The sequence below is a fragment of the Carettochelys insculpta genome, chromosome 32, assembly GCF_033958435.1.
Source record: "Carettochelys insculpta isolate YL-2023 chromosome 32, ASM3395843v1, whole genome shotgun sequence".
Taxonomy (NCBI): Eukaryota; Metazoa; Chordata; order Testudines; family Carettochelyidae; genus Carettochelys; species Carettochelys insculpta.
The window spans coordinates 9721126-9745549 of NC_134168.1; the positions used below are offsets into that span (position 1 = coordinate 9721126).

Consider the following 24424-nt stretch of genomic DNA (forward strand, 5'->3'; position numbering starts at 1 on the left):
CCATAAGAGGGGTGCCATCCTCTGCAAGAAGGCAGAGGATATGTTTCTTGCCAACTCTCTTTTTCTCCAGGGCATAAAAGAAGCGGGAGCCGCGGTCCATTTCCTAAAGGAGTTGGATTCGTGACCTCACCAAGGCTCCCTGTGACTGAAAGGTGTCGAGGGCCCTGAGGTCGTCCCTCTTCTCTCAGTACGTGCCGTGAAGGGATGGATCTCTGGGGCTGGCAGCTAGGTGCCTCTCCAGCTCAAGAACCTCCCGCTCCAGCTGCCCTATCAGCGCTTCCGCCGCTGGCTGGCCCCCCGGGTATAGTTGCAGCAAAATAGCTGCGCACGCGCCTTTCCCAGATCCCACCGCTGCCGTGCCGAGGGTAAGGCGCACCGTTGCCCGCGCCAGGCCAACCAGAACTCCTGGAAGGACGCAGTGAAGCCCACGTCCTCCAGCAGGCTGTTGTTGAAATGCCAGTAGACCAACCCCCGCTTCCCCGGTCAAAGGGAAGCTTTTATGACCACTAAATTGTGGTCCAAGAAGGGGGCCGGCTGCACGCTGGAGGAGTGGGCCCGAGAGAAATGTTGACGGGTAATATAAATGCAGTCCAACCAGGAGCGTACAAATTTATGGCCCACCACCCAGACGTAGGTGAAGATGGTGTCCTCGTCGGGGTGGTGGCTGCGCCAGACGTCCACCAGGGAGCGATGGTTGATGAGCCCCCTGAAGATGTCCGCAGCAGCCTGGCACTGCTCCGTCCATGTGCGGTCCCGTTCCTGGAGGGTGTAATTGAAATCCCCGATGAGGACAAGGCACTCACAAGGATCAATAGTGCCGAGGAAGGCCGCCACCTGCCGGAAGAAGGGTGGTTTCTCCGGGGGGAGTGTCAGGGCATGGACGTTAAGAGGGCGACGGGGCAGCCCCTCCACCCGCACCTGGAGATAAAGCAGACGGCGTGGCATGACCTCGGACGCTCCGCAGCACCTCGGGCTGCAGGTCTGGGGAGAACAGCGTTGCTACCCCAGCCCGGTGGGCCAAGAGATGGCTAAAATAGGCCCTGTTTCCCCACTCCAGCCGCCACTTGGCTTCGGCGGCTGGGATAGTGTGGGTCTCCTGCAGAAAGGTGAGCGAGTACCCTCCCCGCCGGAGGAAGGAGAGCACTCGGCACCTGTGGTGACCTGCCCCGCCGCCCCTGGCATTTAGTGTGGCAAAGATGAGCAGCGCCATTTGAAGGGCTGGGGAGGATCCCTGCCAGACGGAGCGCCGAAGGTCCCCCGGGGCCATACAACAAACCGTGACTGACCCCAAAAGCAATTAGGGTGTCACAGAAGCTGCAGGCCCAGTGGTAGGCTGTGGCATCCCTCCTCGGGGTCCCCTTGCCCTCTTTCAGAAGGGCCCTCACGGACTCTAGGCTGAAATGTGCTGCTGCCGGCAGCAGTTGGACATGGGCCTGCCGGCGGGAGGAGAACACATGCCGAAGGGCGGGGTCTTTACAGCCTTGGCCGAGGGGATTCAGGACCAACAAAGGCCGGCCCAGGGCAGGAAGGAATGGCAGAAGGGCGGAGTTGGGGAGGAAGGGTGGGACAGAAGAGAACACCACCCACTTACCCAGGTCTTCAAGCGGCTCCAGGGGCACATGACCGCCCCCAACCGCCAGGACCCTCTCCACCGCCTCCTGGGAGGCAGCCTCCGACGCCAGGAACAAAACGAACTTTTGGAACATCCGGGAGGCCGCCACCACGGCCACGGACCCCACTACCCGTGCCAATGTCCGCACGTAGGTCTATACGTGGGGCGAGGCAGCCACCACAGGCCGCGGACTCCGTGCCTCCTGGCGAGTGCGGGGAAGGGGCCACGACTGTCAGGGGTAGTAGTCCTGGCAAAGGCGGAAGGAGCAGAGTCCGAGGCAGTGGCCACCACCTGGGCGTAAGACCTGGGGCCTGAGAAGTCGGAGGCCCCAGGATGGGTGGAAGCAACGGGGAGCTGGAAGAAGGGGGAGTTGCATCGGATGTATTTGAAGCTGGGGTGAGAGTGCTCACTGTGGGAGGTTTTGCCTTCCGGGCGGGGCTCTTCCTTTTCTTGGTCCCCTGCCCATTCCTGTCCTTTTGTGGGGGCTGACATCGGGACAGGGTCGCTGGAGGACGCTGCTGCGGGTGTGGCAGGAGCCCCGGATCCTGCGCCCTTAGCTGCCATGATGATAACAATCCCGGCAGCTCTGGACGAGTGGGCCACCGTTTCATGGGTGGGAGGAGTAGCAGTGGAGGCAAGAGGGAGGGGGCATCAATGCATGACCCCCCAGTGGGCACAGAGGCCATGATGGCAGCTGTAAGAGGGAGGGAATTTATTGAGAGTGAGGGTCTTTAAGAGAGCAGGGGCAGGGGGAGAGGAGAGGGGAAGGAGGAATGTAGCTGCACCTCCAACAGTGGCCAGGGACCTGGTCAGGTGGGGGAAGGGCAGGGGAAGGGAAGTGAGACAGGGAAAGGGGAGCACAGAAATGGCCACAACTCCCAGCACTAGATGGTGAAGATGGCTCCTGTTTCTGCACTGGGACGTGGGGGGGGCACTCAAAATATGTGCATGTGTGGGGGTGTGAGTGGGGGGGCTCAGGTGATTAACAAAGCAAAATGGGGGGAGCAAAAGAAGGCGGGGGAGTGGCAAAGCGAACCAAGGGAGGGGCCTTAAAGGGAGGGATGTGCCCATGGACACCTCAGGGGTGGGCCCACAGCAGTTGCTGCAGAGCCTCAGAGAAAGCGAGGGGAGGAGGAAGGGGCAGCTGGTTGGGGGGGGGCCCACATGGAAAGGGCCCCGGCAGCTGGAGGTGGGGAGGTCAATAAGGGAGGCAGTGGCTGCAGAGGTGGGGCAGGGACTGAGCCCTAACACCCCACCCCTGACTATGCAGCCACCCCTCTGGAGCCCCGGTGGAGAGGGGCCCCACCCAAACTCACTGCTCCCCAAGCCACTCCACAGGAGGCTGTGGAGGGGAGCCCAGCTGCCACTTTAAGAAAGCCCCTTACCTCCTCCGAAGCAGTGAGGGTGCAGCAGCTTGCAGAAGAAAGCGTGGACCCAAACAGGGGGCCAGCAGTCTCCCCCCAAAGGATAGAAGGGGGGGGCCCTCCTACTAAGGGGCAGGGGGCAAGAGTCCCCCACACTCCACCCACCCAGCAGCTCCTGAGAAAACTAGCTGGAAAGGGTGGGGGAGTGTGGGGAGGCAGAAGCAGCCTGCCTGCCAGGGCAGGAGAGAAGCTGGCCGAAGAAGGGGCTGGGGTCCCAAGAAGACAGCCCCACAAGGGCTTCAAGCAGCTAGGGGCTGCCCACCCCCAGCACCACGCCTGCCCACCATGGGAAGGGTTGCCAAGGGAGGGGACAGACCCCACAGCAGTCCTGCAGGTCTCCTGCAGGGTGTGAGCACCTATTGGAAGGCTGGGTGGGTTGGTGGACGCAGCCCGCCCACAACTGAAAGACCCCTCTCAGGACAAGGAGGGACCCACTAAAGGAACTGTGGCTCCAAATAGACACGGGGGACAACAAAAGAGAAAGCAGGGCAGGAGTGAGAGTCAAAGCTTAAAATAAGGGAACCAGAGGGGGACACTGAGCAGAGACCCCCCGGACAGTGCCCACCGCTCCTCAAAGGTGTCCAGGGAGTCGGTGGATGCCGCCCAGAGGAACTCTGCTGGGATTCGTGAGCAGATGGAGGAACGGAAGTAGGCCCCACACTCGCAGGTTGCCCCCTCTGCCAGCCTCCTCTCCCTGGTTTTGTAAATGGCCACTTTGGCCATGGCAAGGAGGAGGCCGACGAGGAGGTCCTGCGACTTTGTGGGACCACGGATAGGGTGTGATAACATGAGGAGGTGTGGGGAGAAGTGCAGCCAGAACCTCAAGAGGAGGTTCTTGAGGAGCTGGAAGAGGGGCTGCAGCCTGGTGCACTCAGTGTAGATCTGCGCCAGGTCCTCCCTCAAAGCGCAGAAGGTGCAGGTGCCTGGGGTAGGGATGAACCGCGCCAAGTACACGCCCGTGCTCACCGCTCCATGGAGAATCCTCCAGCTGATGTCCCCGGAGGGCCAAGGAATCAAGGTAGAATAGAAGCTGGCCCCCCCTCCGATGGTGGCAACCGGTCCCGCCATTTATGGTCAGAGCGGGACACGAGGGTGGGGAAGTGGAGCGTGTGAAGCACGAGCATGTAGAAAAGATGTCTAGGTGCAGTTCGGAAGGGGACCGGCTGCAAGGTGTGCAGCTGGCTGGGATGATGAGGAGGGGGGTGGTGGGTGGGGTCATGAGGCTGGCGGCCCAGGAAGAGATCCGGAGGGCCAGGAGTAAGAAGGAGGCAGGGCGCACCCTCTCGCAGGACCCAATCGAGGTAGACATGAGCAGTGGGCGGCAGGGAAGCCTTCACCTCCTCAAGTACACGCTGGGGGAAACGTAGGGTGCTGAGCCCCATGCGCCGAGCGAGTGCCGGGGCCTCCATCCAGTATCCCCGGTCGTAGTCCAGGAGGTCTCCGACCCTGGTGATTCCAACGAGAATCAACCTCCAGTGCACCGCGGGAGACTCTGATGCCTGCACATAAAGGTAAGGGCTGTGTAGCAGGGGCTCCATGAGGAGGTCTTCCCCCGTGGCGGCCCCTAAGGTCCTGGAGGCTGCGAGCAGCCGCCAAGTGCGCAGGAGGTCCTGGTAGAAGGCCGGCTGCTCCGAGAGGCCTCGCGGACAGTCTCTTGGGTAAATAAAGGAGCTGCTGGTCGTATTGGAGCCCCCGGTAACGGTGGAGGAAAGCATGCGCCAGCGTACTCCATGCCGAACTTTCTGCATTGCTGGTGTGGTGCAGTCCCTGCAGGGCCTGCAGGCGGAAGACGTGGACCTGAGTGTGCATGCAAGTCATGCCCTGTCCTCCCTCCTCCAGGGGAAGATGGAGTACCCCTGCAGGGACCCAGCACAGTCCTGGCCAGAAGGACCCCAGGGTTGAACTCTGAAGCTGGACCAGGAACTCCGGGAGTGGGACCAGGGTGTTGAGGCGGCACCAGAGCATGGACAGGATCAGCTGATTGAGAACCAGTGCCCTCCCGCGCAGGGAGAGACAGCGGAGTAGTCCTGTCCACCTCTGAAACCTCTCAGCCACCCTACTCCCTAAACCTTGCCAGTTTTTCCGGCGGGGAGGATAAATAAACACCGAGAGAGAGCAGCAGACCCACGCTCCACCGGATGGCCTGGAGCGTGGGTGGGGGGGCGGCTCGTCTACCATCCTGCTCCGACCACCAGGCCAGAGCTCTTGACCCAGTTGACCCAGGCGGAGGAGGCTGCCGAGTAGATGGCTTGGCAAGCCTCCAGCCGCTTCAGGTCCCCCGGGTCCTGAACCACAAGAAGCACGTCCTCACCATACGCCAACAGGACCAGCAGCAGCCTCAGCTCTCAAAGCACCAAACCCGTCAGCCTTCGACGAACGAGACAGAGGAAGGTCTCGATGGCCAGGGCGTAGATCTGTCATGAGAAGGCGGCATTGTCGTACTCCCCGACCGGAGCGGTCAGGGTCCAGTTGAGCTTGACCATGCACTCCGAGGCAGCGTACAGCACCCGGAGACATCCGACGAAGAGGGGCCCGAAGCCAAAGGGCTGCAGGGTGCCCAGGAGATACCCATGGTCCACCCTGTCGAACACCTTCTCTTGGTCCAAGGACAGGAGGGTGAACGACAGGCCATCCCTACACCCAAGCTGTAAGAGATCCTGGACCACGTACAGGTTGTGGAGGAAGGTGCGGCCAGGGACGGTGTAGGTATGGTAGGGGTGGACCACGTCCTGCAGCACGGACCCCAAGTGGCGGAAGATGGCTTTGGTGATTATCTTGTATTCCGTGCTGAGAAGCGAGATGGGACGCCAGTTCCGAAGGTCGTGGGGGTCCCCTTTTTTAGGCAGCAGGGTGAGGACAGCCCAGCTGAACGACAGAGGGAGGATCCCGCTTTGCAAGGCCTCAGCCCAGACGCTGAACAGGTCTTCGCCAAGGGCATCCCAAAATGCTGTAAAACTCCACGGTCAGCCAGTCCATGCCCGGGTATTTATTGGTGGGCATGAGACGGAGGGCTTCTGAGAACTCAGCTAGAGTGAGAGGAAGCTGTAGCCGTTCCCGGTCGCCCGTGCTGACCGAAGGGAGTTAGTCCCAAAGCACCTTGTGGGAGTCAGCGTCAGTGGGATCCAGGGAGAAAAGGGTGGCGTAGAAGGCGCGAGGCATCTCGCGCATCTCCACTGGATCCGTAAGAGGGGTGCCATCCTCCGCAACAAGGCAGAGCATATATTTTTGGCATCCCTCTTTTTCTCCAGGGCTTAGAAGAATCATAGAAGCCACGATCCATCTCCCGAAGGAGGTGGATTCGCAACTTCACCAAGTCCCCTGTGCCGGAAGGGCATCGAGGGTGCTCAGCTCGTCCCTCTTCTCCTGGTACGTGCCGCCGAGGGATGAAGCTCTGGGGCTGGCAGCTAGGCACTTATCCAGCTCAAGAACCTCCTGCTCCAGCTGCCCTATGAGCGCATCCCGCCGCCGGCTGGCCCCCGGGGTATAGTCGCAGCAGAAGAACTGCGAGGGGGGAGGGTTGCAGGTTTTTGGATGGCACGTTGATTGGAGAGGGGATCAGGGATGGGGGTAGGGGCTGGGATGGGACCGGAGGGGATCTCGGGAGGGGCAACTTTCACGGGCGGTGGAAGGGGAGTTGGGGTTAGGGGGAAGGTGTCCATGCACTCGGTGGCGGGCACTGATGGGGTGGGGGAAATGGTGGTAGGGTCTTCAGGTCCGAGAGGGGAGAGAGGGCATAATGGGAACACCAGTTCTCCCGGGGCGTCCGGGGGGTGGGCGACCCCCGCCAGGAGGTCGTAGCCGATTGAGATGGGGGGGCCGCACCCTGCGACGTCCCGAAGCAGGGAAGGGGGCCACTTAAAGGGGTGCTAATGGACGGGGAGAGGGGAGCGAGGGGGGTGGGGAGGAGAGCGATGGCCCACAGGCCTCCAATAGTTGGCCGTGCGCATCCAGAGCCGACGGGGCGAGACCCAGGGCCTTGACCTCCTGCGAGAGAAGGGCGAGGCCGAGGCTCACCTCCTCCGGATGCTCCACACGGGCAAGCTGGGCAGCGGTCAGAGGGATGTCAGAGGGGAGCGAGGGGGCGACAGAGGGAGTCTCTGTTTTTTGAGGCTCCGGCTCCGGGGCAGAAGGGGTGGTGTCCTTTATGGCCATCCTCCGCTGGGGTGGGGTGCCGGTCACGCGCACTTCTTTTTTTTCTTTTTCCTTCTACCAAAACCCAGTCCTCCAAGAATGGGGGCTGGGCGGCAGAGGAGGAAGGTCCAGGGGGCTGAGGCAACAAAGAGGAAGGGAGGCAGGGAGGGGCCGGGACAGCAGGGAGAAGGGACGGCCCACCCTGGGGTGCGCCCTGCCCAGGTCCTGCTCCCAGCCCTGCCTCCCTCTCCTCCACAGACCCGGCTCTTGTCCCCGCTCGGACGCCAGAGTCCGCTTCTTCTTGCCCGGCACCACCGGTTTGGGCACCCTCCGAGGCCCCAGCAGCGATGGATCTGTCCGGGACGAGAAAAGGAGGTGCGGTCCCAGGTTCTGTCTTGGTTGGGGCACTGCCGATCTTGTGGTTGGCACCCCCCAGGCCAGAGGATGTCCCGGGCTCCTCTTCGCACCAGGCCAGGGGACAATCCCTCCGGATGTGCCCCGTCGACCGGCACACGAAACTCTGGGCCTCCCCCAGGGTATAAAAGTTCTGATACTGGGCCCCTTGGTAGGGCACCAGTATAGCCCCCTCCTGGGCTACCCTGCCCTGCCGTGCCATAGGGGGGGATCCTTGCAGCCTCGGGGAAGGGGGCTCAGGACCAACAGAGGCCGGCCCAGGAAAGTGAGGAAAGGCGGAAGGGTGGAGTTGGGGAGGAAGGACAGGACGGAGGGGAACACCAACCGCACACCCAGGTCTTCCAGCAGCTCCAGCGGCACGTGCATGCCCCCTACCACCAAGCCCCTCTCCACCGCCTCCTGGGCAGGTGGCCTTTGAAGCCAGGAAGAAAACAATCTTCCCGAAAATCCGGGGGCCGCCACCAGAGCCGCGGCCCCACCATCCGTGCCAACGCTCGCACGTCGGTCTCCACGTGCGGCAAGGCAGCCACCAGGAGGCAGCGGACTCCGTGCCTTCTGGTGAGCGTGGGGAAGGGGTCGCGACCGTCAGGGGTGGTCGTCCTGGTGGAGGTGGAGGGAGCAGGGTGCGAGGCAGCAGCTGCCACCTGGGTGTATGACTTGGGGGCCGAAGAATTGGATCCTCTAGGCATGGTGGTGGGAACAGTGGGGCAGGGAGAAGGGGGAGCTGCACCGGATGTTGCAGCAGCAGAGGTAAGAGCCCTTTCCACGGGAGGTTTATCCTTCCGGGCTGGGCTACTGCCTTTCTTTTTCCCCTGGCCCTTCCTTCCCTTTTGGGGGGTGGGGTTCAGGGCAGGGTCGCTGCAGGATGCCGCAGTGGGGGTGGGAGGAGCCCCGGAGCCTACGCCCTTGCCCTTGGCCAACAAGATGGCAAGGACCCGAAAAGCCCTGGACGAGGAGGCCGCCATTTCAGGGGCAGAGGCGGTGCTAGTGGAGGAGGAGGGCATCACCAGATGACCCCCCAGTGGCTGTAGAGGCCATGATGAGGGGTGCAAGGGTGAGGGAATTTATTGTTGGGGCACTTTAAGAGGTTGGGGGAAGGGAGGAGGAGAGGAAGGAAGTGGCTGCCTACCCCTCCCCCACTGGCCAGGGTGAGGACCTGGTCAGGTGGTGGAGTGGAAGGAGGAGAGAGGGAGGAAAGGAAGGTCACAACTCCCAGCACAAGATGGTAAGCGGCTCCTGCGAGTGCACTGGGATGTGTTGTCGGGGGAGGGGCTCAGGCACCCAACAGAAAGAAAAACGGGGGGGCCGTGGGCACAAGAAGGGGGGGCAAAATGGAAGGGGGGTAGAACCAGCCAAAGGAGGGGGGGTTGGGGGGAGGAGTGTGCCCACGGGTGCCAGAGGGTGGGCCCACAACAGCTGCTGCAGAGCCTCACAGGAGCAAGGGGGAGGAAGGGGCAACTGGTTAGAGTGGGGCTGAGATGGGAAGGGCCCCAGCAGTGGCTGGGTGTGGGAAGGCCAGTGGGAAAGGCTGTGGCTGCAGGGGTGGGGCAGGGACAACAACCAAACACCCCACCACCAGCTATGCAGCCACCCCTCTGGAGCCCCTGTGGACAGGGGTCCCACCCAAACTCACCCCTAAGGAGCAGGGGGCAAGAGTCCCCCACACTCCACCCACCCAGCAACTCCTGAGAAAACTAGCTGGAAAGGGTGGGGGAGTGGGAGGAGGCAGAAGCAGCCTGCCTGCCGGGGCAGGAGAGAAGTTGGCCGAAGAAGGGGTGGGGGTCCCAAGAAGACAGCCCCACAGGGGCTTCAAGCAGCCAGGGGCTGCCCACTCCCAGCACCACGCCTGCCCACTTCCTGGTCTCCAATATGTGGGGAGGGTTTCCAAGGTGGGGGGAAGGACCCCACAGCAGTCCTGCTGGTCTCCTACAGGGTGTGAGCAGCTGGGGAGGGGGCTGCACTGAGAGAATAGGGAACAGCTGGTCTCACTTAAGCTTGCTTTTAGCAGAACAGAACAGAACAGAAGGAGGAGTTTTCCAGAGGCAGCAGGAGGAGGAGAGCAATGCTCATCCACAAGGGGCTAAAGTGCTGCCCAGGAGGCCCTGGGATAGGGGGAAAGGCTAAGTGGGCTCAACACACAGGAGTAGCCAAGCCAGAAGAAAGAACAGGCGGCTGCTGCTGCTGCTCCTGCCACGGCCACTACCTGGAGCAGGTACAGGTGGGAGGACTGGTCTGGGGAAGTGACCCAGGGAAGAGCTGCAGTTCTCATAACAAGGGGGACCCTCCCCACCCACCAGCAGCCACACAGGCCCCCTGGGTCAGAACTGGGAACGAGCGGGGAGGGCCTGTGTGATGATCATGAGGGTTAGCCAGCAGCCTGGGAGTAAAAGGGTTAACCTTCTTAGCCAGGTGGGGTTGGCCTATAGGAATGTAGGTAAGAATTGAATTTTGGCTCCTCCCTCTTCTGTTCTCTGCTTTCTTTTCTTCTTCTTTCCAGCCATGAGGGAGAGAGACACAGAATAGCTCCCTCCAAGAACAGGCCCTCCAGTCTTCTGTCAGTCAGGTAAAGTTTAGATAGATCCATAAGGCTTGATTGTTTTATGGTTTGGGAAGTGGGGTCTGATGTCTGGGCCCTTTTTAGAAATGTTCTTTTACTTTCTTTGTAACTTTGTAATCTAGTCATGAGGTTTGCAACACAAATACTTTTGTCAAAATAAAAGTTCTCTCTTTTCCTTTTTATTAACTTGGTATTGGTTAATATTTGTGTCCTGGTTTTTACTTCTGAGGCTAAGATTTCCCAAGTCGTCTCTCCCTGGTTTCCTTATTATTACTTGGGTGGTGGCAGTGAATTTTATCCCCCAAATCTGAGGTTTGTAGGGTTTTGGGGGAAAGTTTATACCAAAACCTGGTAGATGAGGTTTTGGAGGTACTTTTGGTGGCCCCCACTTCTGCATTTATCTTGCTAGAGTGGGGAAGGAGCCATGACATGGTGGCAGTGATGTTGAGAACCCAGGATTTTTAAAAGGACACAAGTTTCTCTTTTGTGCTGCAAGATCTGCAATTTTTTTTGTTTTCTTTTTTCCCCTTTGTTTTTGTTGTTTGTTTTTGTGCTGCCTCAGGTGGGGCTCTCTCTATGTGGGATTATGCCTCAAGTGCAGGCCGGACTCTGACAAAGAGATGGAGTTCCTCATGCAGATGGAGGACAGGCGTGCACAAGTGAAGCCGGCCGAGATAGCCGCAGAGACGAGGAGCGCGGAACTAAAGGCCCAAGTAGCACTGGAAAAAGCTAAGCGGGCGGATGTTTCAGGTACTCCACCCAACAACCCCATCACCATTCTGCCCCCCAGGAGACTCCCCGTATACCAAGTAGGGGATGATGTTGAGGACTTTTTCCTCAACTTTGAGAGGGCCTGCCATGGGTACAACATTCCTCCTTGTCAGTACGTGATGGACTTAAGATCACGAATCACTGGTCCTCTACTAGTGGTGGCAGCTGACCTGCCAGGGGGCCTGGCAAATGATTATGAACTGTTTAAGCAAGAGGCCAGACTCAGGATGGGACTCACTCCTGAACAGGCCCGGTGTCGCTTCAGGGCCTCCAAGTGGACCCCAACCAAACCCTTCCCCAAACATGCCAGTCGTGTACTAAAAAAACTGGGAAATATGGCTCTCTGGAGAGAGAGCCCACACCCGGGAAGAAATATCTCTCCTGATGCAGATGGAACAGTTCCTTGAGGGGGTTCCAGGAGAAATTAGAGGATACATCCTGGATGGAAAACCGAAAAACCTGAGAGAGGCAGGAATACTCAGTGCCCAATGGATTGAGCTGAGGGGGAAGAGCAGCCAGGAGAGCAGTCCGAGAGGGACCTTCAACAACCGGGGACCATCCAGAGCCCCACTTTGCAGGGAAGAGCCCGACACACCTCCAGCAAGACTGTGGGGTTCCCCCTGTCCCTCCATTCCATCCGCTGGGAACCTTCCCCGCTCCAGTGGTGCAGGGCAGGAGGAGGGGCAGTCCCAGGGCCTGCTGTGGTTGGGGTGCTGCCGGTCTCGTGGCTGACCCCCCTCCGGGTCAGAGGTGGTCCCGGGCTCCTCTTTGTGCCAGGCCAGGGGGCAATCCCTCCGGACATGCCCTGCCGCCTGGCACACAAAGCACCGGGCCTCCCCCAGCGTGTACAAGACCCGGTACTGGACCCCTTGATAAGGCACCAGTATAGTTCCCTCTTGGACTACCCAGCCCTGTGCTGCTGCCGGCGGAAGTTGGACATGGGCCTGCCGGCAGGAGGAGAACACATGCGGAAGGGCGGGGTCTTTACAGCCTAGGGCGAGGGGAATCAGGACCAACAAAGGCCGGCCCAGGGCAGGAAGGAATGGCAGAAGGGCGGAGTTGGGGAGGAAGGGTGGGACAGAAGAGAACACTACCCACTTACCCAGGTCTTCAAACGGCTCCAGGGGCACATGAACGCCCCCAACCGCCAGGCCCCTCTCCACCGCCTCCTGGGAGGCGGCCTCCGACGCCAGGAACAAAACGATCTTTGCGAACATCCGGGAGGCCGCCACCACGGCCACGGTCCCCACCACCCATGTCAACGCCCGCACGTAGGTCTGCACGTGGGGAGAGGCAGCCACCAGGAGGCAGCGGACTCCGTGCCTCCTGGCGAGTGCGTGGAATGGGCCACGACCGTCGGGGTGGTAGTCCTGGCAAAGACGGAAGGAACAGGGTCCGAAGCAGTGGCCGCCACCTGGGAGTACGACCTGGTGGCCGAGAAGTCAGAGCCCCCAGGATTGGTGGAAGCAACAGTGGGGCAGGACGAAGGGGGAGCTGCATCGGATGTATTTGCAGCTGGGGTGAGAGTGGTCACTGTGGGAGGTTTTGCCTTCCAGGCGGGGCTCTTCCCTTTTTTGGTCCCCTGGCCTTTCCTGTCTTTTCGGGGGGGTGACTTTGGGGCAGGGTCGCTGGAGGACGCTGCCATGGGTGTGGCAGGAGCCCCGGAGCCTGCGCCCTCAGCCGCCATGATGGTAACAATCCCGGCAGCTCTGGACGAGTTGGCCACCGTTTCATGGGTGGGATGGGTAGCAGTGGAGGGGAGGGGTAGGGGGCATCATTGGATGACCCCCCCCCCAGTGGGCACGGAGCCTAAGATGGCAGCTGTAAGAGGGAGGGAATTTATTGAGAGTGAGGGTCTTTAAGAGAGCGGGGGAAGGGGGAGAGGAGAGGAGAGGGGAAGGAGGAATGTAGCTGCCCCTCCAACAGTGTCCAGAGACCTGGTCAGGTCGGCGAAGGGCAATGGAAGGGAGAGAGGGAAGTGAGACAGGGAAAGGGGAGCACAGAAATGGCCACAACTCCCAGCAGTAGATGGTGAAGATGGCTCCTGTTTCTGCACTGGGACGTGGGGGGGATTCAAAATATGTGCATGTGTGGGGGTGTGATTGGGGCTGCTCAGGTGCCAAACAAAGCAGAACGGGGGGGAGCGTGGGCACTCAGAAGAAGCGGGGGGAGTGGCAAAGCTGACCAAGGGGCGGGCCTTAAAGGGAGGGATGTGCCCACGGACACCTGAGGGGTGGGCCCACAGCAGCTGCTGCAGAGTCTCACAGGAAGTGGGGGGGAAGTGGAAGGGGCATCTGGTTGTGGGGGGCCCACATGGAAAGGGCCTCTGCAGCAGCTGGAGGTGGGGAGGGCAATAAGGGAGGCAGTGGCTGCAGGGGTGGAGCAGGAACTGAGCCCTAACACCCCTCCCCTGACTATGCAGGCACCCCTCTGAGCCGTGTCTACACGTGCACGCTACTTCGAAGTAGCGGCACTAACTTCCAAATAGCGCCCGTCACGGCTACACGTATTGGGCGCTATTTCGATGTTAACGTCGACGTTAGGCGGAGAGACGTCGAAGCCGCTAACCCCATGAGGGGATGGGAATAGCGCCCTACCTCGACGTTGAACGTCGAAGTAGGGACCGTGTAGTCATTGCGTGTCCCGCAACATCGAAATTGCGGGGTCCACCATGGGGGCCATCAGCTGAGGGGTTGAGAGACGCTCTCTCCAGCCCCTCAGGTCAATGGTGGCCATGTGGAGCGGCCCCTTTAATGTCCCCGCCCCCTCCCTTCCTGTGCAGGAAGCTGAGAGAGTGTGCAGGCGGCAGCCCAGACACGCGGCCAGCCTGCATGTCTCTGAGCCACCACTGTCTGCCACCCCAGCTGCGATGGCCACCTGGCAGCCACACCAGCGCCCCCAGGAGACCCCCCCCCAAGGGGAGCCAGGGCAGCCAGGGCACGCGGGCTGGCAGCCAGGCCGGGAAGCAGCAGCGGGACCCCTCCTGGATGGAGGCCGAGCTTCGTGACCTGCCTGGGCTCTGGAGCGAGGAGGAGGTGCTCCAGGTAATGGGGAGCAAGAGGCGGAACACGGATGCGTTTGCTCGACTGGCCGAGGGCCTGGCCGCCCGGGGTCACCCTGCCTGCGCTCCAGACCATGTCCAGAGTAAAGTCAAAGAGCTGCGGCAGGGTTGTGCCCGGGCCCGGGATGCGGCCAGCCAATCTGGGGCCGCCCCAGTCACTTGTCCCTTTTACAGGGAGCTTAGGGATATCCTGGGCCCCCGATACACCTCCTCCACTCCGGCCACGCTTGACACCTTGGCTGAGGAGCCCCAGCAGGCCCCAGGGTCGGAGTCCGCCCCGGAGGTAAGCCCCACACCCTGGGGGCCCCCCCGGAGCCCACTCCCGGGGCACGGGAGCAGGAGGAGTAAGAGGAGCGGGACTCCTCCTCCACCGACACCGGGCTCCAGATCCTCTTGCCATCCTGGATCAGCAGCCGGTCGTCCACCCCCCGGGTGTCCCCCGACCACGGAAGTGGACCTACAGGTTTGTTCCCCCCCGGTGTACACGCCCGGGGTTGAGGGGCGGGGGTAAGAGATATGTGGCCAGGGCCCTCCACATGCCCAGATGGCCATGGCCCCAAGGACAGCAGTGCCATGTCCCTCAAAAGAGGGCATCAGCCCCTGCCCCCTCCCGCCAGCACGACAGTACCATGCCCCATCCCCGGTGCTGGGGGGAGCAGAACCTCTAGGGTCCCCCGGGAGGAGGGGGTGGGACACCCCGCAGCAGCAGCAGCAGCAGCAGCAGCATGTGATGGAGTGGGGGGAGTGCAAATGTGAGTCTCAGGCGAGATCTGGGCAACACGCTGAATAGCTCCCAGTGGCTAAGGATGATCCTGGGGCTACAACTGGCAGGTTACACCTCTGCCCTGAACAAAGAGGAGGGAGGAGCCGAGCTGGCTTTGAATCAGGGGAGGGGGGGGCACAGGTAGAGGCTAGGGGAAGGGAGAGCTGGAAGGCAGCCAGCCTGAGGAGGGGGAAAGCTACACCCCAGAGGGGCACCCCTTGGGGTCTTCTCCCCAGGACGGGTTGGAAGGACTGTCTCTGACTGCTGTACTGTCACTTCTGGGAGAAACTGGGCATCTGTTGCCTAAGAAACCTCTCCTGTCAGACCCTGCTGAGTGAAGTGAGAGTCGCTCCCTCCGGGGGACGTGGTGCAGTGCAGGCGGACCCTTGAACCCCATCACAGCAGCATCTCCCAGGGACGGGGATGGGGAACCTGCAGCACAGGGGTGAGGGGACAAGGGTCACGGCTCGGGGCCCACACTAATGCCTGTCTCCACTCTTCTTCCCCCGCCCTCCTGTGTTCCACAGCTGCACCATCGGAAGGACTGGAGAGCGCCGGCGACGCTTTAGTGGTCCCGGAATCCCCTCCGGGGCCATCACTCCAGGCCAGCCCCTCGGCGGAGGACCGACCCTTTTATGTAAATTAGGTGGTCATGTGATAGGAGGAAAGATCCTTTCATGGATCAGGAATTGGTTAAAAGACAGAAAACAAAGGGTGGGAATAAATGGTAAATTTTCACAATGGAGGAGGGTAACCAGTGGTGTTCCCCAGGGGTCAGTCCTGGGACCGATCCTGTTCAACTTGTTCATCAATGATCTAGAAAATGAGGTAAGCAGTGAGGTGGCAAAGTTTGCAGATGACACCAAGTTGTTCAGGACAGTCAAAATCAAAAGGGATTGTGAAGAACTACAAAAAGATCTCAGCAAACTGAGTGATTGGGCAGCAAAATGGCAAATGAAATTTAATGTGGGTAAGTGTAAGGTAATGCATGTTGGACAAAATAACCCATATTACACGTACTACATGATGGGGTCAAATTTAGCTGAGACAGATCAGGAAAGGGATCTTGGAGTTATAGTGGATAGTTCTCTGAAGACATCCACGCAGTGTGCAGCGGCAGTTAGTAAGGCAAATAGGATGTTAGGAATTATTAAAAAAGGGATCGATAATAAGACAAAAGATATCATACTTCCCCTATATAAAACTATGGTACGCCCACATCTTGAGTACTGCGTGCAGATGTGGTCTCCTCACCTCAAAAAAGATATCTTGGCATTAGAAAAGGTTCAGAAAAGGGCGACTAAGATGATTAGGGGCTTGGAACGGGTCCCATATGGGGAGAGGCTAGAGAGACTGGGACTTTTCAGTTTGGAAAAGAGGCGATTGAGGGGCGATATGATAGAGGTATATAAAATCATGAATGGTGTGGAGAAAGTGAAAATAGAAAAATTATTTACCTTTTCCCATAATACAATAACTAGGGGACACCAAATGAAATTGATGGGTAGTAGGTTCAAAACTAATAAAAGGAAATTTTTCTTCACACAGCGCACAGTCAACCTGTGGAACTCCTTGCCCGAGGAGGCTGTGAAGGCCAGGACTCTATTAGGGTTTAAAAAAGAGCTTGATAAATTTTTGCAGGTTAGGTCCTTAAATGGCTATTAGCCAGGGATAAAGTATGGTGCCCTAGCCTTCAGAACAAGGGCAGGAGATGGATGGCAGAAGATAAATCACTTGATCATTGTCTTCTGTTCTCCTTCTCTGGGGCACCTGGCATTGGCCACCGTCGGCAGATGGCATGCTGGGCTGGATGGACCTTTGGTCTGACCCAGTATGGCCATTCTTATGTTCTTATGTTCATATGACCGGCCCCATGGCGGGCAAGACGGCCGACCCAGCACCAGCCGCCAGCGATGGACCCCCAGCTGCTGGCCCTCCACCGCCGGCAGCTGGAGGTCGCAGAGCAGCGCCTGCGGGTGGAGCAACGCCGCCTCCATCTCCAGGAGCGGGCGCTGGCCTGGCGCCAAGAGGCATGGCGGGCCTACATGGACATCTTCAACTGGCTAGTGGACTACCTGGCCCCCCATGCTGCGCCAGCCGCCGCTGTGCCCGCCCTGAGTGCGCCACCCGCCGTGCCACCCGCTGCTCTGCTCGTCGCCGCGCTCTCCGCCGTCGCCCCGCCACTGAGGGCCATTCCGCCGAAAGAGACCTGGGTCCAGCTGAGACTCACAGGACGTATCTGCCGGACTGCCTGGCCCCCAGCCAGCCCTGGACAGGGCTGCAGCTGAGGCGGGGCTCCCGGCCGCCCACCCCCAGTGCCGGACAAAAAGGGCATGGGGCCCAGGACCTGCCCCACCCCTTGTATATAGTTTGGATTTATTTATTTGTGCCCCCCTTTGGCCCAGTCTGATCCTTCCCCCCCATGTAAATAGTTCTCCCCTTCCTTGTAATCCCTGTTTTGTTTGGTTAATATATGCATCCTTATTTAATATTCAATTATAGTTCGAAGTTCTTGTATATAGTTTAGTATTAGTTAAAATAACAGTTCAAAGAAAACCAGTTTGATTTTACAAACAAGTGCGTGCTTTTATTTGTGCAGGAAAAGTGGGCGTGTGTGTGTGCTGTTGGGTGCTCCGTGGTGTGGGCGTAGGGGCAGGGAAAACCCGGGCGTCGTGGGTGCTGCCAGGCCAGGCCACATAAACGTCCTGGAAACGGCCCCGGCTGTCCACCAAGGCCTGGAGGACCACTGAGTGGTAGCCCTTGCGGTTTATGTAGCGTCCTCCACTGTGCACCGGGGCGCGGATGGGGATGTGAATCCCATCCAGAGCCCCGAAGCAACTGGGGAATCCGAGGGTGGCAAAGCCTGCGATGGTGGCATCTGGGTCCCCCAGCTTCTTGAGCCTGTGGAGGAGCATGACACTGATGGCGCGCACGACCTGCAGAGGAAGCACATGGGAGAGCACCAATGAGGGGTGAGCAGGGTGTGCGTGACCCTCCCCTGTCCTGCCCTGCCCTGCCCGGGCCGCCCTGCCCTCCCCTCTCCTCCCCTGCCCGGGCCCCCCTGCCCTGCCAGGGCTGCCTCTCCCCCCTCCCCCCGTGGGTCCTCTTACCTCCATGAGGACAGCCACGACGGTGGCCTTGCTGACGCCAAACTGCTGTCCCACAGATCGGTAGCTGTCCGGAGTGGCCAGCTTCCAGACAGCGATGCCGACCCATTTCTCCACAGGGAGGGCACGCTGCATGGCGGTGTCCTGGTGCCTAAGTGCGGGGTGAGCCACTGGCATTGCTCCAAAAATGTCTGCCAGCTCATCCTAAACTTCCTGAGCCAGCGGTCGTCGTCCCACTCCCCAAGCACCAGCCACTCCCCCCAGTCGGTGCTGGTGGGGTAGCTCCACAGGCGGTGGCATGTGAGGTGGGGCGGGGGGGGTTGGGGTGCTGCGAGGTTGGGGGTTGAGTCCTCCTCCCCTGCGGGCCACTCCTCCTCCTGTGTGGCAAGAAGGTGCTCAGCTGCCTCCCACATGGCATGGAGCAGGGTGAGCACTGCTCCTGCAAGGGCGGCTGGGAGGACCTCTGGCGGCGGCTGCTGCTGCTGCTGCTGCTGGGGGTCCATGACTGTGTCGACCGAGGGCTGCATACCTATGGCTCTTCAGACTGCATGCTGTGCAGGCTGTGTGTGTCTGGGAGGGGCCCTTTAAGGGAGCGGCTAGCTGTTGCCCTGGAAGTGCTAGTCCGCCCTGTGCCCTGTCTGCAGCTGTGCCTGGCACCCCTATTTAGATGTGTGCTATTTTGGCATGTAGACGTTCCCTCGCTGCGCCTATTTCGATGTGCTGTGCAACGTCGATATTGAACATCGATGTTGCCAGCCCTGGAGGACATGGAGACGTTATTCATCGAAATAGGCTATTTCGATGTCTCCACATCAAAATAGGCTACTTCGAAGTAGGCTTCACGTGTAGACGTAGATCTGGAGCCCCAATGGAGAGGGGCCCCACCCAAACTCACCGCTCCCCAAGCCACTCCACGGGAGGCTGTGGAGGGGAGCCCAACTGCCGCTTTAAGAAAGCCCCTTACCTCCTCCAAAGCACTGAGGGTGCAGCAGCTGGCAGATGAAAGCATGGACCCAAACAGGGGGCCAGCAGTCTCCCTCCAAATGATGGAAAGGGGGGGGCCCTCCTGCTAAGGGGCAGGGGGCAAGAGTCCCCCACACTCCACCCACCCAGCAGCTCCTGAGAAAACTAGCTGGAAAGGTTGCGGGAGTGGGGGGAGGCAGAAGCAGCCTGCCTGCCAGGGCAGGAGACAAGCTGGCCCAAGAAGCGGGGGCGGGTGTCCCAAGAAGACAGCCCCACGGAGGCTTCAAGCAGCCAGGGGCTGCCCACCTCGCAGCACCACGCCTGCCCACCGTGGGGAGGGTTCCCAAGGGTGGGGACAGACCCCACAGCAGTCCTGCAGGTCTCCTGCTGGGTGTGAGCACCTATTGGAAGGCTGGGTGGGTTGGTGGAAACAGCCCACCCACAACTGAAAGACCGTTCGTAGGACAAGGAGGGACCCACTAAAGGAACCGCAGCTCCAAATACACACGGGGGACAAAAAAAGAGAAACCAGGGCCGGTGTGAGGGTCAAAGTTTAAAATGAGGGAACCAGAGGGGGACACCGAGCAGAGAACCCCGGACAATGCCCACTGCTCCTCAAAGGTGTCCAGGGAGTGGGTGGACGCTGCCCAGAGGAACTCTGCTGGGATTCGTGAGTAGATGGAGGAATGGAAGTAGGCCCCAAAGTCGCAGGTTACCCCCTCTGCCAGCCTCCTTCTCCCTGGTTTTGTAAATGGCCACTTTGGCCATGGCCAGGATGAGGCCGACTAGGAGGTCCTGTGACTTTGTGGGGCCACGGCTAGGGTGTGATAACATGAGGAGGTGTGGGGAGAAGTGCAGCCAGAACCTCAAGAGGAGGATGTGGAGGAGCCGGAAGAGGGGCTGCAGCCTGGTGCTCTCAGTGTAGATGTGCACCAGGTCGTCCGTCATACCACAGAAGGTGCAGGTGTCTGGGGTAGGGGTGAACCACGCCAAGTACACGCCCGTGCTCACCGCTCCATGGCGAATCCTCCAGCTGATGTCCTCGGTGGGCCACGGAATCAAGGTAGAATAGAAGCTGGCCCACCCTCCGATGGTGGCAACCGGTCCCGCCATTTATGGTCAGGGCGGTACACAAGAGTGGGGAAGTGGCGCGTGTGAAGCACGAGCATGTACAAAAGATGTCTAGGTGCAGGTCGGAAGGCGACCGGCTGCAAGGTGTGCAGACGGCTGGGATGATGAGGAGGGGGGTGTTTGGGTGGGGTCACGAGGCCGGGGGCCCACGGAGAGATCCGGAGGGCCAGGAGTAAGAGGGAGGAGTGGCGCACCCTCTCGCAGGACCCAATTGAGGTAGACATGAGCAGCGGGCGGCAGGGCAGCCTTCACCTCCTCGAGTACGCTCTGGGGGAAACGTAGGGTCGAGAGCCCCATGCGCCAAGCGAGTGCCGGGGCCTCCATCCAGTATCCCTGGTCGTAGTTCAGGAGGTCTCCGACCCTGGTGATTCCACCGAGGACCAACCTCCAGTGCACTGCGGGAGACTGATGCCTGCACATAAAGGTCAGGGTTGTGTAGCAGGAGCTCCATGAGGAGGTCTTCCCCTGTGGTGGCCCCTAAGGACCTGGAGTTCTGTGAGCAGCCGCCAAGTGCGCAGGAGGTCCTGGTAGAAGGCCGGCAGCTCTGAGAGGCTTTGCGCACAGTCTCTTGGGTAAATAAAGAGCTGCCGGGCGTATTGGAGCCCCCGGTAACGGTGGAGGAAAAGAGGCGCCAGCGTACTCCATGCCGGACCATCTGCACTGCTGGTGTTGAGCAGTCCCTGAAGAGCCTGGAGGCGGAAGATGTGGACCTGAGTGCGCATGCAAGTCATGCCCTGTCCTCCCTCCTCCAGGGGAAGATGGAGTACCCCTGCAGGGACCCAGCGCAGTCCTGGCCAGAAGAAGTCCACGATTGACCTCTGGAGCTGGACCAGGAACTCCGGGAGTGGGACCAGGGTGTTGAGGTGGTGCCAGAGCATGGACAGGATCAGCTGGTTGAGAACCAGTCCCCTCCCGTGCAGGGAGAGACACCGGAGTAGTCCTGTCCACCTCTGCAACCGCTCAGCCACTCTGCTCCCTAAACCTTGCCAGTTTTCCGGCGGGGAGGGATGCGTGGTGGATAAATGAACGCCGAGATAAGCAGCAGACCCACGCTCCACCGGATGGCCTGGAGCGCGGGTGGGGGGCGGCTCGTCTATTATCCAGCTCCGAACACCAGGCCAGAGCTCTTGACCCAGTTGACCCAGGCGGAGGAGGCTGCTGAATAGACGGCTTGGCAAGCCTCCAGCCGCTCCAGGTCTCCCGGGTCCTGAACCACGAGAAGCACGTCGTCGCCGTACGCCGACAGGACCAGCTGCAGCCTCAGCTCTCAAAGCACCAACCCCGTCAGCCTTCGACAAAGGAGACAGAGGAAGGGTTCGATGGCCAGGGGTAGAGCTGTCCTGAGAGGGGCAGCATTGTCGTACTCCCCGACCGGAGCGGTCAGGGTCCAGTTGAGCTTGACCATGCACTCCGAGGCAGCGTACAGCACCCAGAGACACCTGACGAAGTGGGTCCCGAAGCCAAAGGGCTGCAGGGTGCCCAGGAGATACCCATGGTCCACCCTGTCGAACACCTTCTCCTGGTCCAAGGACAGGAGGGTGAACGACAGGCCATCCCTACACCCAAGCTCTAAGAGATCCTGGACCACGTACAGGTTGTGGAGGATGGTGCGGCCTGGGACGGTGTAAGTATGGTCGGGGTGGACCACGTCCTGCAGCACGGACCCCAAGTGGCGGAAGATGGCTTTGGCGATTATCTTGTAGCCCGTGCTGAGGAACGAGATGGGACACCAGTTTCGAAGGTCGCAGGGGTCCCCTTTTTTAGGCAGCAGAGTGAGGGCAGCCCGCCTTCACGACAGGGGGAGGACCCGCTTTGCAAAGCCTCAGCCCAGACGCTGACCAGGTCTGGGCCGAGGACATCCCAAACCGCGGTAAAACTCCACGGTCAGCCCCTCCATGCCCGGGTATTTATTGGCAGGCATGAGACGGAGGGCTTCTGAGAACTCAGCTAGAGTGAGAGGAAGCTCTACCATTCCCGGTCGGCCGTGCTGACCGAAGGGAGTTGGTCCCAAAGCACCCTGCGGGCGTCGGCGTCAGTGGGATCCAGGGAGAAAAGGGCGTCGTAGAAGGCACGAGCCGTCTCGCGCATCTCCGCTGGATCTGTAAGAGGGGTGCCATCCTCTGCAACAAGGCAGAGCATATATTTTTTGGCACCCGTCTTTTTCTCCAGGGCTTAGAAGAATCATAGAAGCCACGATTCATCTCCCGAAGGAGGTGGATTCGCAACCTAACCAAGGCCCCGTGTGCCCGAAGGGTGTCTAGGGCGCTCAGCTCGTCCCTCTTCTCCCGGTACGTGCCGCAGAGGGATGAAGCTCCAGGGCTGACAGATAGGCACCTCTCCAGCTCAAGAATTTGCCGCTCCAGCTGCCCTATCAGCACATCCCGCTGCCGGCTGGCCCCCTGGGTATCGTCGCAGCTGAAAAGCCACGTGTGCAACTTTCACAGATCCCACCACTTCCGTGCCGAGGGAAAGGCATGCCGTTGCATCCGCTAGGCCAGCCAGCACTCCCGGAAGGACTCCATGAAGCCCACGTCCTCCAGCAGGCTGTTATTAAAATGCCAGTAGGACGACCCCTGCTTCCCCGGAGAAAGGGAAGCCTTCACGGCCACCAAATGGTGCTCCGAGAAGGGGGCCGGCCGCACTCTGGAAGAGCGGGCCCGAGAGAGATGTTGTCGGGAGATGTAGATGCGGTCCAACCGGGACTGCATGGATTTGTGTCCTGCCACCCGGACGTAGGTAAAGATGGTGTCCTCGTCCGCGTGGTGTCTGTGCCAGACGTCCAGTAAGGAGCGATGATTGATGAGCTCCCTGAAGACGTCCGCAGCAGCCTGGAACTGCTTGGTCCCCGTACAGTCCTGCTTCTCGAGGGTGCAGTTGAAATCCCCACCAGGATCAGGCACTTGCGAGGATGGATGGAGTCGAGGAAAGCCGCTGCCTGCTGGAAGAACGATGTTCTCTCCGGGCCGGATGTCGGGGCATAGACTTTGACCAGGTGGAGGGGCAGCCCCTCCACCTACACCTGGAGATACAGCAGGCGGCCCGGCACAACCTCGATGCTCCCCAGCACCTCGGGCTGCAGGTCTGGGGAGAACAGGGTCGCTACCCCGACCCGACGGGCTGAGAGGTGACTCAGGTGGAGCCCGTCTCCCCACTACAGCCGCCAGCTGGCTTTGGCGGCTGGAGTAGTGTGGGTCTCCTGGAAGAAGATGACTGAGAACCTCGGGAGGAAGGAGAGCACTCGGCGCCTGCGGAGACCTGACCCGCAGCCCCTGCAAATTAATGAGGCAAAGATGATCGGCGATATTTGGAGGGCTGGGGAGGATCCTCGCCGGAGGGAGCACCGACGGCCCCCGTGGGGCCACGCAGCAAGCTCTGACCGACGCCGAAAGCAATTAAGGCATCATGGAAGTTGAAGGCCCGTTGGTAGGCCATGGCATTCCTCCTCCCGGTCCCCTTGCCCTCTTTTAAAAGGGCTCAAGGACTGTAGGATGGCATGGAAGTCACCCCAGCGCTGGAGGGTGAGAGCGACCTTGTTCTTGGACCCGCGAACGTCATCCAAGAACTGGTGTATCTCGCCCGCCAGCGCATGGGGTGCTGGGGTTTCGGGGGGCCGAGCACCCATGAGCTCCGTTTTCTTCTGGGCCCCGCAGCCGGAAAAAAAAGTCAAAGCGGGAGGTGGGGTCTAAGTTCGGGGGGTGATGGGGGCGGCAGAGGGAGAGCAGCCCTGGAGGTGCTGGGAGTGGGTGGTACAGCAGAGGCCTCCCAGACAATCACAGCATCGGGGCCAGACGTGGGTGGACAAGTGTTGAAGGGAGGGGTAGATAGGGGAGGGGGTAAAGGTGTGGAGGATGAGGGTTGAAGGGGGAGGGAAGGGGTCTGGAGGAGGTGGGGGGAGCAGGGGGAGGAGGAAGGGGGGTGCGAGTGGCAGAGGAGGGGGAAGGGGAGGGCCTGGAGGGGGGAGGGATGCAGGTTTTGGGATGGGACATTGATTGGAGAGGGGATCGGGGTGGGGGTAGGGGCTGGGATAGGAGCGGAGGGGATCTCGGGAGAGGGAACTTCCACGGGCAGTGGAAGGGGAGTTGGGGTTAGCGGCAAGGTGCCCACGCACTCGGCGGCGGGCATCGACGGGGTGGGGGGAATGGTGGTAGGGTTGTCAGGTCTGAAAGGGGAGGGAGGGCATAATGGGAACACCAGTTCTCCCGGGGCGTCCGGGGGCTGGACGACCCCCGCCGGGAGGTCATCCCCGATTGAGAATGGGGCCGCACCCTGCGACGACCCGGAGCAGGGAATGGGGGCGGTTAAAGGGGTGCTAATGGACGGGGAGGGGGCAGCGAGGGGGGTGGGGAGTAGAGGGACGGCCCGCAGGCCTCCAATAGTCGACCGTGCGCATCCAGGGCCGACGTGGCAAGACCCAGCGCCTCGACCTCCTGCGAGAGGAGTGCGAGGCCGAGGCTCACCTCCTCCGGATGCTCCACAGGGGCAAGCTGGGA

The 24424-nt window shown here is 60.5% G+C and overlaps 1 protein-coding gene across 7 annotated transcripts; it reads left to right on the forward strand.

The window, feature by feature from the left end:
* Positions 1-8763: 8763 nt before the first annotated feature.
* Positions 8764-17287, forward strand: LOC142004751 (uncharacterized). 7 transcript variants are annotated; one of them, XR_012643029.1, is made up of 7 exons: positions 8764-8806; positions 9587-9799; positions 10079-10144; positions 10701-10888; positions 13692-13953; positions 14145-14433; positions 15261-17287. XR_012643029.1 is itself a non-coding variant. In XM_074982428.1 (5 exons), exons 3-5 carry the CDS (start codon positions 10880-10882, stop codon positions 15300-15302), a joined length of 711 nt encoding a protein of 236 aa, XP_074838529.1. In that variant the 5' UTR covers positions 8764-8806; positions 9587-10144; positions 10701-10879; the 3' UTR covers positions 15303-17287. The 7 variants fall into 7 exon arrangements, 1 of the variants encoding a protein (XP_074838529.1); XR_012643028.1 differs by having other exon boundaries at positions 9587-9793; XR_012643025.1 differs by having other exon boundaries at positions 9587-10144.
* Positions 17288-24424: the final 7137 nt, after the last annotated feature.